This window comes from Clinocottus analis, unplaced genomic scaffold, assembly GCF_023055335.1.
Source record: "Clinocottus analis isolate CAN_PGR_092001 unplaced genomic scaffold, fCliAna1.0.p SCAF_2, whole genome shotgun sequence".
Lineage (NCBI taxonomy): Eukaryota > Metazoa > Chordata > Actinopteri > Perciformes > Cottidae > Clinocottus > Clinocottus analis.
Window position 1 is genome coordinate 2,735,984 of NW_027175931.1, and position 16,919 is coordinate 2,752,902.

At 45.2% G+C, this 16,919-nt stretch overlaps 1 protein-coding gene across 1 annotated transcript in view; it reads right to left on the reverse strand.

Annotated features, from left to right (window-relative positions):
• Positions 1 to 16,919, reverse strand: part of LOC137790192 (calsyntenin-2-like) — a 217,653-nt gene that overhangs the window by 30,908 nt on the left and 169,826 nt on the right. Inside the window, exons 7-8 of the mRNA XM_068584176.1 lie at positions 16,662 to 16,919; positions 15,082 to 15,203 (exon numbers count right to left, since the gene is read on the reverse strand). Coding sequence (XP_068440277.1) covers positions 15,082 to 15,203; positions 16,662 to 16,919 — 380 coding nt within the window. The remainder of the gene's footprint in view (positions 1 to 15,081; positions 15,204 to 16,661) is intronic.

Below are 16,919 nucleotides of genomic sequence, written 5' to 3' on the forward strand. Positions count from 1 at the left end.
TTTTTATCTATTTTGCACAAGATAAAAAGGATCACGCAACGGACAAGATAATAGGTTGTGCACTTAAGTTATTTTTTTCGAGCGCACACATTCATATCTTCTGCCTCGAAGATACAAAAACATAATCTGTCGGGACTTCAGGGACTCCGTATTATCTATACAAGATATTAGATCCATCTTGTGCACACAAAGATATGGATCTTGTTTGGACAAGATAAAGGACAAAATAAATATCATCTTGATTTCCAGCAAACTAATACATTCCAACAAACAGCAGCGTCCAAACAAAAATTGACAATTCAATGGTGTGAAAACAAAAGTATTAACTTTCAGGCCGCAATGAAATGTAGTGTTGTTGATTAAGGTGGCACAAAAGTGGGACATCTTGTCAGAAAACACACAATTAGAGCTGGAGAGAACAGGTGCACCGCTATGCATGGGAGGACGCCAGCTGGACAGGAAGGGGTAGACTTTTACTGTGTGTGTGTGTGTGTGTGTGTGTGTGTGTAGACGGTGGAATCAGGGACCTTTACGAAACCTCAGCACAGGAACTAACTCAGAGAAGCATCCAGCGAAGCTACACACCGCTCACAAAGAGCCTCCGCGAGCGTCTGCACATGTGCACACGGGGGTGTACGTCTGTCTGAGAAAGAGCAACACAGCGATTCCATGAGGATTCACCTCTTATAACAACAGCTACTACCCACTAACAGGCATGAATACATGAATGCACAGACATCAATGCAGCACCATTAAGTGTCAACTTCAAAAACTTCAAAGCGCCGAAAGTTAAAGTTCAGCTCCGGCTTGCCTTCGCTTATGAAAGCCAAGGCAAAAAAAAAAAAAAAAAAAAAGTTTTCTATTCCCCGATCCCTCCACTTTTCCTGTGTCTCCGCCTGATGCAAATTGACAGACGGAAGGAATGAATGAAATAAATAACCACACAAACAAAGAAGAGGGAGGACGTGAAACAACCAGAGGACAAAGGAAAGAAAGCGAAAGAGAGAGTGAGCGAGGTAGAGAGCGGAAACATCACACATCAAAAGATCCCTCGTCATCTCTTGGGGCACTCCGTGGCGAGAAGAAAAACAAAATTGCTATCTGCCTCCCTCCATCTCACTCTCTTATTTCTCTCTCTGCAGTTTATTTGGTCTCTTTTCTTCTTCTCCTGTCTCTCTATTAGAACCTGACTGTGGGAGTTGTTGCCTCAAGTCCTTTGGAGTTGAAAGTCTTTAAGAGATCTGTCACCCAATCCAACCTTCTAACTTCAAAACGCAGAGATGGAGGAACGCGATAGGAGAGGTAAAAGAATGAGGGGAGACAGAAAGAGAGAGAGAGAGAGAGAGAGAGAGAGAGAGAGGAGGTGATCTGAGATAGGAAGGTGGCAGGGCGGAGAGACGATAGCGAGGGCGGGTGGAGATGAAAGGAAGCGATGGAGGAAAACAGACGACGGGAGGGAAATAAAGGAGAGAAGACTTAAAGAAGAAAGTGCTGGTGGAGCGACTTGCAAGGCTGCAGATTGTTAGTGTTGTTTATTGTCATCACAACAGGGTGGAAAGCACGAGAGCATGCAGCCCGACTGCGTCCTGTTGCCGTGTAGCAAGATGGACAACGTAAAGGTCATTTGGAGTCATTTAATATCCAGATGAAGAAGATTGCGAGTTTAATCTTTTTTTGATAATTTATTATTTGATGTTCAAAGGACTGGGGCTGTAAACTTAAACACAAGGTTATTCTTAGCTTGTGGTTTGGACGTGGAGTGAGGAGAGGGGATGAAAGATGGAAGGAAGAGGAAGTGAACGATGTGGAGGGAGTTCAGAAGAGAAGGAGGGGGGCTATAGGGCCTGCTGGAGGAAGGATCCACAACAGAGATTGATGAGCATTGGAAACAAGGTGACTTTAAGGAGGGGTGGGGAGGAGGAGCCGCTGAAGGAATGAGAAAGTTACTCCAGAGGCAAAGTGAAAGCAGAGGTGTAAACTGAAGTGATTGGATTGGCCGGGAGGGGTGTGGGGGGGTTATGGGATGGAAGGGGACCAGAAAGGACCTGGAAATGATCACCATCGTAGAGGGAAATCACTGTCACTATACGTTTGGTACCTATTTGGTACCTTTGGTCACTACGCGCTTGAAAAGGTCAAATTCAATGACTTTAATGTTGTCACTGGAGCATTGTGGAAGTTTCACACGATATGCAAGTAACGCTTTTTGCAAAAAATATTGCAGAAATTGACAGTTGATATTATGTAAAATGCATCCCAGCGGTGAGCCGCCACTGCAGAGAAAAAGATGTCCTGGTTGGAGTGGAGTCTTCTCGAGGTGCTCCAGTTTCACCGCCTCCCAAAAGGTATGAATAATAGACGGTGCAGACACTCTTGTCACCGTCCTTGACCAAAGCTCCGGCCTTGAACGAGATTCAAATCGCTCAGAGATGATCAATGATTGGGTTTATAAAAAGGTGCATTCTAAGAAATGCAGGGCGACCTTTTGTTGACAACCAGACTCAGGGAAGACACGGCTCGCCGGCCGCCGGCTCTTTTTAAAGAGTGATTCCCTCCTGGACAGCTAGTGTCCTCTGGTTCGCTGGCAAGGTGGAGTGTGATTACTTTCTTTTCACTTACTCTTCAAAACAAGATCAAATTTATAAACATTAAAATACAAGGTATTGGTTCAGGTTAAGGTTCGGCATTAGTTCAGGTTAAGGTCAGGCATTGCTTCAGATTAAGGTTAGGCATTGGTTTAGCTTAAGGTTAGGCATTGGTTAAAGTTAGACATCGGTTAAGGTTAAGGTTAAGGTTAGGCGTTGGTGCAGGTTATGGTTATACATTGGTTAAGGTTGGGCATTGGTTGAGTTTAAGGTTAGGTATTGGTTCAGGTTATGCATTGGTTAAGGTTAAAGTTAGGCATCGGTTTAGTTTAAGGTTAGGCATTGGTTAAGGTTAAAGTTAGGCATTGGTTAAGTTTATGCATTGGTTCAGGTTAGGCATTGCTTTAGTTTAAGGTTGGGCATTGGTTTAGTTTAAGGATTGGTTTAGTTTAAGGTTATGCATTGGTTCAGGTTAGGCATTGGTTAAGGTTAAGGATTGGTTTAGTTTAAGGTTATGCATTGGTTCAGGTTAGGCATTGGTTTAGTTTAAGGTTATGCATTGGTTATGGTTAGGTATAGGTTAAGGTTTGCATTGAACTCAGGTGGTTTGGGGTCGGGACAGCTGATTGGTCAGGTCGTAGGCGCTTAACAAATTGGGTACCGTACCAGTGTCTCCAAGCACATAAAACCTCCATAGGAATGATAGTGAACGAGGCCTTCGAACAGAGAGGATGCTGGGTAAACTCAAGCGCCCTGCATTGAGGTGTTCTGTCCCATTCGGCATCGACAGACATTGTGTTGATACTCGACGGAGTTGTTTTCCAACAGCTCAATGAATGTCGGCATCGTTAAAGCCGAGGCTCTCATCCAGTCGCGCCTGGCTCAGAAAATACTTAGCCTCCACATTGATAAACAAAAGTGCCGTTTGCCAAACGCATAATTGCCATAAATCATCGTCAGCTCGGTGTCGACATGGAAACCATTATCGTGTCAATTGTTGTAAGCGTCCACAATTGGCTGTCTGAAAGCCTGTAATTACAAAAATAGAAGAAACAATTAAAAGAAAGTGATAGTGGAGAAGCAGTAGACGTGTGTGTGTTTGTGTATGTATATATATATATATATATATATATATATATATATATATATATATATATATATATATATATATATATATATATGAAGCAGGTTGTACTGTATTTATGTCTATGTGTCTGTGTGTGTGCTTGAAGGTGACTATAAATTACCGGCTGGCAAAAGTGACTAATTAGAGTAGCAATTATCCAGACGCTCCCGGCAGAGACTCGGAGTCAACAGCCAAATGACCTTTCCACAAACTCATAATGGGCCACACACACACACACCAACACACACGCACACATAAACACGCATGCTAATATCCAGATTTTTGTTTTTTTCAGGCCACACGCCCATTTTAGTGAGGCTGATCACATTGACTTCCTCCCCCTGTTGGTTTCCTGTAGAGAAGCAGAACGGTGAGAGCGGAGAAAAAACACTGTGTAATATTACAAATGTGTGTGTGTGTGTGTGTGTGGCGTAGTGGGTTAAGAGGTGCGTGCAGAGCTGGTTAACGCTGCAGGTGGTTTGAGTTGTGGTCCATTTAGAGTTCACACAAAGTTATTACGAATAGAGTCGTAAATGTAAACGTAAACAAGTGGGCCAAGATGATGAATAATGAAAAAAAAAGTTCAGGGTTCAAGACGCATCCCACTGGGAAACTCGCTGATTCCATTGTTGTCTGCAGGCTGCCGGAGGGATGGCTTGTAGTGTCAGACTCTGCGAGTGTGTGTGGGCGTTCACTGCACGTGCAGATTGTGAACACACAAACACAAGTTAACGCAGAATCCTAATTACCCATGATGCTCGTCAGGGGGGCTCCGCAGAGGGTTTTGATTTGTGGGACAGCGGCTAATTATACACCAGAAGCACTCCAGATTACCTTAAATGTTTCCTTTAGAGTTCCCCATGAATAGAACGAGTCTATCGCAATCTGAGGACAGAGGGAACAAAGGGAACAAACGAGCTGAGCGGATCAGAAGGAGGGGAGGAACAAAAAAAAGTAGACGGAGAGTGTTTTCAACCCAGCGGGAGGACATTTTTAGAGTGCCTTTAATTTGAATGGACAACAAAAGATATTCAGCATTCGCTAACTGCAGGAGGATCTGATGTCTGGTGCCAATGAAACTGGGCAGCGACAACACGTTCAATATTTTTGGTAATTCATTTAGTGCAGATTTCGTGAACCGGAGGTTTAGGTTTGCTAAAGAAGCAAAAATGCCCTAACTTCCTTCCTGCACCTTGAACGCCTCTAGTTCGGTTACATCCTAGCCACTGTGTACCTGCCTCAGCCGGTGTCACTGGTTTACAACAGTTTGACTTTGATTAAGTGAAGTTGAATATCTTTTAGTCATTAATTGAGATTTCGTGAACCGTAGGTTTGCAAATATGCCCTAACTTTCTCCCTGGACCTTGGACACCTCTGGTTCCTCAACATAGGGGCTGTGCCCAAGTAGATGCACCAATATATACCAAGCAAGTATTGTTTAATCCATAATTAAGTCATATTTTATGCTTTTTAGCCGGGAACAAATTGCAATGTGGTTGATATTTCGCTGAGGCTTTGACTGACGGTGGTTTTGGCACAATTGGCAGATTTCGTGGGATGTAAGCTTTCCAGAATCGAACTAGGGATATAAAAAATTTATATTTTCATAACTTGGGGAGCTATTTACCTGCTGTGATTTGTGTCTCATATAACTTCATACCACCAGCCTGACAGCACGAATAAAGTCCCTTCCTTTTTATTTCTTAGAGCTAGTTTTGGGAACACATTTTAGAAGCGATTTTTTTTTCCATCCAAAGGTCCCAAAACGTATTTTCCTTTGTGTCTATTTTGCAAACAGAATATTCAGTGCCAGTAACTGGGATTGCCTTCCTTCCCTCCAGTTGATCCCCAGTTAACTCAGCCGAGCGTGTCCTCACCGCCGTGCTGTCGCTTGTGCTACGAATCACCACCGTCTGGATCGCTATCCAGTGTTTAAACGGCGTTGACAGTGATATCTTAGGCAATACGTTGGGCTCGTTTTCTGTATTTTGAGATTTTTAATTGCGGCGGGATGTCTGGATTTTCATTAATTAGATAAATCTGTCCTTGCAGTATCAGCCTCTCTGTTTCATCATCATCTTCTTCTTCTTCTCTTCTCATTCTCCAGCTCCGGTCTGACACAAATGCAAACATGCTGCAACACTTAAGCCTGTTGCTGCAGCACTTTAAATCCCAATCAGACGGAAAACCCTCTGATCTGAGTGTCGTAACCGCTGCTTTGGAAGAAGTAGGATAGGAGAGCGCTAATGTCGAACACCGGCACCTGGAGCTCCGCCGTGTGTGAAGTGGTGCGCGGGGCTTTGAGAGGGATTTGTAAAGAGCGAGAGCTGCGTCCTTCAAGGTGAAGAGTCTGGAGGGTGTATTCAGAGTAATCGCACCTTCAGACTCTGCGTTTTAGAAGAAAAAACAATCAAGCCGTGAGGTTAAACGATGCTCTCGGATGAAGACCGTGGTTAAAAACCCAACGGGTGATAGTTGTGTGTTTTTAAAGCAGGGGTCAGCAACGTTGTCGATATGACGCGCCATTTCTTTTTCATCAACATTGTTGAATTGACGCTATGCAATTGAATTCAATTTATTCATCAGGAGACAACTTCAAAGTTGAATCGTCCTAACTTCTTTCCATCTATATCGACAACTAGCATAGCAAGTTGTTTCCCCCGCCATAACTTGGACATTGTAGTTGTATATATGAGAGCACTGCACAAAATGGCTGCCATGCTCAGGAATATAGGTTGAACTCCTTAATTGTACTAATCTTGCTCCAATCAGACTATTAATCTAGAGAAGATAACAGGCCGTGCAACAACTGCTGTGAAGGGGGTAACAAGTCATGTGGATGAGAGGGCAACGTATCCCCAAAACTCTCTTGCACACTCTTTGCAAGACCACCATTGGTTAAAAAGCTGCGTGCCAATAGTGGGTCCCCCTGTTCTAGAGGGTTGTGTTCATAAAATGAGAAACACTTTTACCTGTATGATTGAATAGAATTGTATTTTCCGTCAAAAAATACTTCATTAACGGCACGCATGTAATTATTTTAAACCCAAATGACGACGTTGTCCGAAACCAAACATAGACCAACTTGTTTCCTTATGAAGTTCATGTCGAAAAAAAAACTGCATCCGTGTACGCAATGTGCAGCTCGTCATCTCAAAACAACAGGCGTTGTCGCAAAATGTACGAACCGTAACGAGTACCTTTTCGTAGGATACCATGCCATTGCATGAGGATGCCTCTCTTAGGTTTCTTTCAGTGCAGACTTGTTGTCTTCGCTGCTGAATGCTGGTGGTGGGCGGTAGCAAGGGCATGCACCACGGTGTGTAGGAAGCTTCCCTGGAAAGCTTAAATTCATGTTTAAATGCATGCATGATGCTGGATGTTTGTTGTATCCCCGGCAGAGACAGCGAGTCCTGCACTTGTATGCATGTGCTGTTTTAAATACAGCAGCGGATAGCACCATTTTTTTGGGGTGGGGAGGCAAAAGGACTTAAGACGAGTCGGGTAACGGAGAGAGTTGTGGATCAACAGCAGCCCGAGAGCCAGCGGGAGAGAGAGTTGGGTAGAAGTGTCAGTCCAAACCAAAGCCTGTGTTGGAAGCTTCCAGAGACCAATAGCAGAGTGGTGGAAGGAGACATACAGGAGGGGGGATGCCACACTACATCCATCACACGCCTCCTCGTGATTACCCAAACCCTGACAACGCGCACACCGCCGGTACTCCTACGCCAAAGAATTCGCCAGCCCCTTGGACCACGGCAGCCTCTCCGTCTCTATCGCTTCTTCAATTCATCTCTCTTTCCCACCCTTTTTTTCTTCTTCTTCTTCTACTTCTCTCCAACCCCACTTAAGGTCAGGGTGGGATGTGCACAATAAATCTTCACCGCGGATTCTTGACAGCCACCCTCAATCCAGGAAGTGCTTTTTGGCCGGTTTGGAGAGGGAGGGGGGGGGGAGGTTTTGCGTCGCACACGTAAACTTTCTCTCTTCTAAAACCATTTGGGTAGGCAGAAAGTCTGAGAGGAGAGTTTGGCCCGGAAAAGTAAGACGAATTGTTTAAAAAAAACAAAAAGAAGGAAAAGAAAGCGAGAGGGAGGAAAGGGCGAAGGGTTAAAGGGATGTGTTGGCCAAGAGAAGATGGTGTTCAGTGAACCTATTTGGTTCAGATTAATATGATGAATGGCGCAGAACAGCAGCTTTTACTTTGCTGTTGTTGTTTTTTTTGTTATTTGGCCTTTTGTGCTCCCCCCTTTCAAAACAAAGTGAAATCAAAAGGTCTGTCGTTTCTCAAAAAACCTCCGCACACGCGTCACGACAGCCACACAATGTGAAAATTATTTGGCATTTGACTCAGACTCAAATAACCCGGAGACTTGATTAAGCACGAAGGACTTGAGACTTCGCACTTTAATAGAAACTGTCACCAAGGAGTAATGACTCGAGACTCCATATATGAGTCATATGTCACGTTGGACCGTTCATCATTAACTTGAGACGATTTTTTTGGGGGGGGATGTCAAAAATGACGTGACACTTGAAACTGTCCCAAAGGATTTAAGACTTTGAGGCTGGACACGGGACGATTAATTGACCCCAAAATAGACACAAATAAGCTAAACTATTGATACTTATATTACTCTTTTGATTATTTTCTATTTATGTTATTCAATTATGTTGATTTAAATGTCAAGGACTGTTCTGCTGTGTTGAAAATGCAAAATAAAATAAAAAAATTAACAGTAAAAAGTTTTTTCTATACACAACTCCGCTCGACACACTAGTACCACATCACATATCACACCTGTACATTACAGCACTTGTAATCTCTCACACACTGATAAACACATGGGTAAGAGATGCCACACGCTATTGTCCTCACACACACATCTGCACGTCACTGATACTGCGTCTCACACACACACACACACACACACACAGTCATCGCGGTAATAAAAGCCATTGCTCCTCCACGTTGTCATTTAGTGGCCTCTCCTGCACGATTTCTGCCTATCTGAGACCTACAGTACTTCCCACTCTCATAAAAAAAAGGGGAAGGGAGGTAATATTATCCAGAGGACGGCGGCGGGACGTGAAAGAAATAAAAATGATGGAAAACCGCACGGGAACGGGGTTGTTGTTTTGTTTTGTTTTTTGTTGGAAAGAGCGCTCGTAATAAAGGCTGATTTCATTTGCGGAGCCGGCCGCCGCGCGGCGGAGAGGTTGAGAGACGCTTCGGCCGGAGGAAATGATGAAAGAAGATAACGCCCCCGGTGATGAACGGGCGATATCATACCCGGAGGGATTGCGACAACGGAGCCCGCCCGCTCCGATTACACTTATAAACCCAATTATTTTTGCATATTACTTCTTTTGGGGTGACGGCATCCAGCTCATCACTCCGGTGCGTCGGCGAGACCCGGAGCCTGAGCGATGCCAGCAGTGAGAAGCGGGACCGTTGTTGCCGTTCAATTGTTTACTGTTCATTGACTTCTCCCGCCAACGCTCCGTATCGGCATGTCTTCGGTCCAGTGGGAAGTCATTTCTGACATTTCTTCTCTCCTCACCTATGTTCCTCTTTGATTCCCGTTCCTCCTTCCTTTTCTACCTCTCTCTCTCTCTGTCTCTCGTTCCTTCACTTCCTCCGTCCTCTGTTTCTACCTTCTCATCTTTCCGAGGTTATCGATCGCCGCCGTCAACACGATCCTCCATCTTGAATACCAACAAGGCCCTTTGCATACCTGCCAATCAATATCCACAAAAAAAAAATCCAGGGATTTCTGCCGTGTTGTGCGCAATAAAACCCGCTGTTTTTTAATGTGGATGTTTGCTGTGGCCCTCGACGATGGCCGCTGCTGTATTCCAGAGGGATTCTGACTAATTTGCACGCTCCACACGTGCAATCTACGGTCGGCCCTCGCGCTCTCGAGGTGCAGCTCGACAGCGGTCGCGGCGTTTTGTGAATGAAGCTAAAGAGATGTTCGTCTTGAGCTGGGTAAACATTGAGCTCCCAGTGCTGACCGACACAAGAAAAAACAACAAACATGTGAAGCAGCTTGATGTCTCAAAACGGCGGGGAGGGCGAGATTGTGTGCATGGATGTATGCATGCGTGCATGCATGCGTGCAATGGACTCAGTCAAGATGAGATGAGGAAGAGGAGGGAACTGTACGCGGCAGAAGTCTGCATGCACTTCGAATAGACAGTCAGCAGGAAGCTGTCAGACGATGTGTACGTGTGTGTGTGTGTGTGTGTGTGTGTGTGTACCCATCATGCTCTTTGGAGCCAGCCGGTGAAGCAGAGCTCTATATTTAGCAGATTCTTTAGTAGGAGTCATCTATCATTCAACACCGGCTCCTCCCACGAGGAGAGAAGCGCTGTGTGAGAGTTTGTGTGTGTTACTGTCAGAAACTGATAAGGCTCCAGACAGAAATACTTTTGAGCACTCTCACTCTGATTAATGCCGGACACAGACGACGGGATTTGTATAAATATATGGAAATCTATTATGCGTTTGTCAGCTGTTAAAGCCCATGAATATTTTTAAGATATTTGGAGGAGAGAAATGACAGGAGAAAAAAGGACCTCTGGGAGCTGTGTAGTAACTATGAAAGCGGCAAATGAGGACGCAAGGTACGTTGTCGTAGAGGTCAGGTGCATGAATGAGTTCAAAAAAACTTCAGTGATGTTTCTGCTAGCGTGTGAGCCGTGTGGTGATGTGTATGCTAGCAGGTGAGCCATGTGGTGATGCGTATGCTAGCATATGAGCCGTGTGGTGATGTGTATGCTAGCATGTGAGCCGTGTGGTGATGTGTATGCTAGCAGGTGAGCCATGTGGTGATGCGTATGCTAGCAGGTGAGCCATGTGGTGATGCGTATGAGCCCTGCGGTGATGCGTATGCTAGCATGTGAGCCGTGTAGCTAGCATATGAGCCCTGCGGTGATGCGTATGCTAGCATGTGAGCCGTGTAGCTAGCATATGAGCCATGCGGTGATGCGTATGCTAGCATGTGAGCCATGTAGCTAGCATATGAGCCCTGCGGTGATGCGTATGCTAGCATGTGAGCCATGTAGCTAGCATATGAGCCCTGCGGTGATGCGTATGCTAGCATGTGAGCCGTGTAGCTAGCATATGAGCCATGCGGTGATGCGTATGCTAGCATGTGAGCCATGTAGCTAGCATATGAGCCCTGCGGTGATGCGTATGCTAGCATGTGAGCCATGTAGCTAGCATATGAGCCATGCGGTGATGCGTATGCTAGTATGTGAGCCGTGTAGCTAGCATGTTAGCCATGTGAGGATGTGTACGCTTCATTTTTCTCTTTCAGAATCTCCCTCCTCTCCTCGGGAGACAGATGTTGTGCGGAGCTTTACTGTTTTATAGCAAAATACGTCTTTTTTTTTTCCTTCTCACTTCATAATAGAAACAACATGATTCCATAATCTCATCGGGTTGTACGGAGCCTTAAACATCCTGTATTTCACTAACAAGGCACTTTCTGACGACAGCAGTCAACAGCAGCGATTTAAACATGCCAGATGCTCAGCATTGTGCTCAGGAGATGTTTTGTTTCCACAATGAGCCTGGAACCAGTTATACGAGGCGACGGCGGGGGGAAGATCTCGCCGAGCGCTTATTTTGCAAAGAATACGCCGCTCCCAATCTTTCATCGCCATTCAGACATCGCTGATGCGCACAATAGATGTGAGCTCACACTTGCGAAATTGGAAAGGGGAGCACGTAAATCAGTCGTCAAAGACAAAAACTGCTTGAATCGGTGTCATAAACCTGAATTTTTTACTTTCGGAGAATGAAATAAAGGGTCGTGATCTTCGAGCGTCGGATGGAGAAAGTGTATTTACTCAGTCAATATTTTCATATGAAGAACGTTTTGTGTGACAGGATTTATTTCACTGTCATTACCTGACAGTGGTGCAGCGGTAGAGCAAGGTTGTGCATCAATCAAAGGGTCAGGGGTTCAAACCCCAGCTCTGCTAGTGCATGTTGAAGTGTGTGTGAACAAGTGTCTGTGATTTTAGTGTGAATGTTAGTCCTGATTGGCTGGTGGCACCTTGCATGGTAGCCCATCCCATCAGTGTGTGAATGATGATAAGTGATTGGTAGACTAGAAAAGATCTAAACAAGCACAGACCATTTAGCATTCAACCCATTTAGCATTATTACTCCACGCTCTGCAGTTCCCCTAAACTCTACAGAGTGTTTTTGCTTATTTCAGCTGATTATTTTGGTTTTTAAAGTCCTCAACCTCACTGTTTCGGCTCATTCTCACTACAAGGCAGACAAAGTTAGTGACTAAACGTTCTGTTATTGATGAGGGAGCCGAAGGTAATGATGTAACTTCCACATACAATTCAGACTTCTGGTGGAAACTCAATTATCTCCCGCTCATATGAACGACACAGCTCCACACTGTTGAAGGCCTGAAGTGAGTGAGTCTCTCCTGGACACCTGTGTGAGCCAAATAATTATTTTTTTTTGGGACCGCGCAGATTCGATCCAATTTTCCTACACCGTTATAATACATGCAGGGGCTCATTAAGCGCTGGCCGATGCAGGAAGACTGACAGTCTCCTTTTGAGACGCTTGAATGCAAGTCCGCTTTTTTAAAGAATATGAACCCTGCGCACAAAAGACACTTTCAATGCGAGCTCTGTGCGCGGCGCTTCAATGGAGTCAATAAAAACCTGGAGCTCAATCTCTCTCAACAATGCACGGATAGCAACGCTTTAAAAATACTGAATCACATTGAACACAAAAGGTTCGGCTTGAACCTCTGCGTGCCTGTTTTTAACAGATACACACTGATTTTCTTTTTTTTCCTTCCAACAGGTAAAACTAATATCGGCAACCATCTCCCCCTCCGTTCCAGTCTTTATGTAGCGACTCGCAATGCCTTGATTGGATTGTATGAGAAATTAATTGGACTTCTGTTATAAGCCAATGTAGGGAGAGAGGAGGAGATTCTTCTGTGGAACTGTTCTCCCGGCCGGAGGTTTTTTTTTTTTTTTTTTTCAGAGGTTCATTTTGTTTAAAAGACATTAGCAGATGAGGAGGAAGTGGCGAGGAGGCGAGGGGAGATAGCAACTTAATGAAAGTTTCCTTTCATGCCCCAACACACCCACCCACCCTCCGGGTTTCAGAGACAACTATTAACAAGAGGGAGGAAGATGAGAGAGAAAGGACAAAAGAATTAAGGGGAGCCGATTCAGAAAGTGCTCAGGAAGCTCTCCACATTTTAACAACTATTGTTCAGCCTGTTCCAAAAGATGTATGTGGCGCCGGCGCGGTCCGAAAGGAAGGTTTTTTTTATCACCGGGAGGTAATTAAATAAATACATTCGAGATCAATTTAGACAAGGCCCGTGGAATTAACTTTCTAAATCTTTTTATTAACCCCTAAAACTGCCAGAAGCCAACCTAATCTCCCAACTTCGTGGGTATGGAATTTCATCCACTGGCGCGTATACGAGGATACTAAGTTAAAGGATGCGATGCGCTTTATTAGAGGTGGATTTCCACTTTATGATGCTAGAATCGCCACAAACAAACAAGCTCTTCACGGAGAAAGTTGCTCTCTACCACCTGCATACGGCGTTCAACCATCCGGGCATGTTGCAGAAAGGGTCGTGTTCGAATCCCTTTTAATAACGCATCACCTTAAATAATTCAAACGGATTATCTTTGAGACCTTTTATACGGCAAATGTCGTCTTTGTTACGGGACAAAGTGGGGGTTTAGAAGCAATGGCCATTAGGAGTTTGATGCTTTGCTGCACGAGAGGAAAAAGTCGCACGGTGACCAAAATCGTCAGGATTCATCCTCTGGGGACCACGAATGTCCGGATCAAATTTTGTGCCAATCCATGCAGCAGTTGTTGAGATATTTTACTGCAAAAGGCCAGACGGAAAGCCAGACCTGCTTACACGGCTGTACCCAGGATAGAAACACTGACGACATGAGTCCTAGTTTCCTAGTTTCCTAAACATAGACGTTACCTCTTCCTAATAAACTGTCAAAAGAGCAGACATCAAAAGTAAGCTCCATGTTATTCAGCGAACACCGTTGCATATTTTGCAAAAATCTTAAGTATAAGTTTGACCGCCTTCTCCACACTCCACACTAGATTTTCAGTTTAATTAAGAGAATTTCGACACAACTTTATTGTCTATACTTACAAGGACAGCAAACACACACTGTATGTATTAATTGGATCTGGCTTTTAATCACAGGAATCAGTGTGTAAATTTACCAGACATCTTTTTTTTTTGGTACTAAAATTGCTGATAATAGCCATGAACGCTAATAATAAAGAAAACAATCACTTCCAACAACGTTCAGTAAACACTTGACTGATGGGGCAAAGACCTCCTGGAAGCAGTGGGGTTTGTGGGAAATGTGGATTTTAAAAACAACTAAAAAACAGAGGAAGAAATGTGGAATGGACGAGGAAACGGACGGGTTACTAATACTCTGTGGAAACCCTCGCGCACGCCGAGTGCCGAGCGGAGGCCGGCGGACGTCGGCGATCTGTCTGATCTGTCTCCGCCTCGGATCACATGACCTCGCTCGGCGCGAGCCGGGGTCGAGCCGGTCGAGGTGACCCGTCCGACTTCAAGACGGCGGCGCCCTTGAGCAACAGACAGCTGCCGTCTCCAGACGGCCCGGCAGCGAGCACACGGCCATCCCTCTTCACTGAGCCTCTCCCGCACTTCATAGAATACTTATCAAATATGCATCTTTTTCTTCTTCTTCATATTTTCACACACAGATCATTGAAGTGTTTTTTTTGCGGCACTTCTGTCCCAAAAGATTGAAAAAAACTCTCAAAATGCTCGCGATCATTTACACATCTTCATATCCGTTGCAAATATTGATTCAAGAGTCACTATATCTATAAAAACAACAACTTCAATACGTTTAATATGTAAACTGTTATGAGAGTTCTCCAAGCTAAGTGAGTTAAATTAAAGGTTCGGCCTCTTTCAGGATCGTAGGAGGATTTCTAGTGCAGTCGAGCACTAAATAGAAAAGCATACGAGTGCCTCTAAGTACACACAGACACACACTAAACCGTGGATGTGAATGAAGCCTTTTCATGTGTGTGAGGTGCAAGCAGTTAGCGAGAGTCTGCGGCTCTGAACCTTTTGCCACGCTCCGTGGACGAACCGCAGGACGTCCACCAGTGCGAGAAACACACCACCAGGGTTGTAGCTAAGAGAGGGTTTTTTAATACGACTTTAATCCGGTCCAGAGGCTTCATCCCCGCCGATGAGTTGTGGCCCGTGACCCACTTATCGTACCCATGAAGTGAGTTTAAAAAAGGTATGGACCTCGTCTCTCGCGGGTCTTTACCTGCTCCAGTTTCCAGTGAAACTCGGCCGGCCTGAAGGTGTCCACCTGGGTGAAGTCTCTCCTCAGCAGGAACACCAGGCGGCAGTTGTGGACGTACAGCGAGTAGTGATGGCGGTTCATCTCTGAGGGAGAAAAAGAGCGACGGATCACCGCCAGCGAAAACCCAGACGCAGGCCGGCTGTCAAGGTTACCTCGCACCACTTTTCACTGGAAATTTAACAACAGAATCATCCCTTTTGGGCAAAACATGCTTCAATGTTGCCGGATCTGTTGTGCCGGATCAATACAGAGAACTACATACACCCCCCCCCCCCCCCCCCCCCCCCCCCCCCCCGCCTCCCCCGGTCCACATAAATAATGCCGATTATGCGTCTGGAAGAGATATTTTCCCCGTGCATGTTTACATATTTATACATTTTCTAGGACGAATTATGCTTTGTTTGCGTTCTCGGCAGCGTCTCCCTTGCTGTGCAACTATTGTGTGGCGGTGCGGCCGGTGTCTGTTGTGTAAACGCAGAGGCGCCGATGAGCGGTGTTGATATTTGTAATTCCAACTAATATTTAAAATTTTCCAAACAGATGGGCCCTCAACTGCCTGAAAAACATCATCAAAGGACGTCGTGTGCCTGCTATTGTACAGACCCAAACCAACAACGACTAAATAAACACTGAACTAAATCTTAAGAAAATGTGCTAAAAACATAGTTAAAAAAAAGTCAGCTTTTTAGACAGCTGGAAACTTTTGTGTCACTCAAACTGGAGTAAATAGTGCAGTCCTTGCTGGTTTTTACGACACATCTGGTGTTCTGGTGAGTGTTGCCAGTACTACAGCAGCATGGTGTGTGTATGTGGGATTAAATAAAGCTCAACTACAGTGTGAATGACTATTATCACAGGAAAACCACATATCAGGCTTTGTCTTTACGGACATTTAGTTATTGGATAGTTCGATTTCTCATGGGATTATGAAAAAAGTAGAATATCGACAGCCGAAAGCTGCGTTCACAGCAAAAGAGTTGCGAATGATTTCGTGCGAGTAGATTACATGTAAAGTCAATGCACAGACACGAATGGTCGCGAAAAAAGCAGATTAACGCTGCGAATGAGGCGAAAAAGCGCTGCGGAAAATGAGCTTTTTTGTAAACGCTTTGTCGTGACGCTGAATATTCTGAACCAACACAAGATGGCGTTTGATGTTCCCACATTCGTGGGACTTCCACAACAAGTATAAAGCAGAACTAGTTGGTTATTTCAATGGTGGGCGGCGGGAAATGGTAACTTCTTTCACGGAGGAAAGCCACGCCCCTTTTCCGCCGCGAAAAAGCAAATTTACGAGCAGGCGAAAAAGCGTTGCGAAAAATTCGCAACTCTTTTGCTGTGAACGCAGCGTAACCCTCCAAACTAAAGATAAACAGATCACATGACAATTTTAAACATCGGCCATCAGAATCATTTATTGGCCAAGTACGTCGCACATATAAGGAATAGGATCCGGTGAAAGGTGCATACAAATAAACATAATATATATAGTATTTCAATAAATATGAATGCCGCTCGGCGCCGGTCAGGCTCACACTCACCGGTCTTGTCGGAGTTGCACAGCAGAGTCTCCTTCTCGGCCCGGAGCCCGGGACTGGGCCCGTGCTTCATCCAGGTGGCGATGGTGAACTGGTCCGTCAGATTCTGGGGCACCACCCAGTCCGGGATTTTGGCCGCCTGGTGGCCGTCGAACCTGAAGATCAAGTCGCTGTCCCTGCCGCTGTCCGTCACCAGGGAGGCCGTCCAGTTGGTGGCGGCGCTCGGCGCCGGCAGAAGGTCGGTGCTGCCCGAGGAGGCCC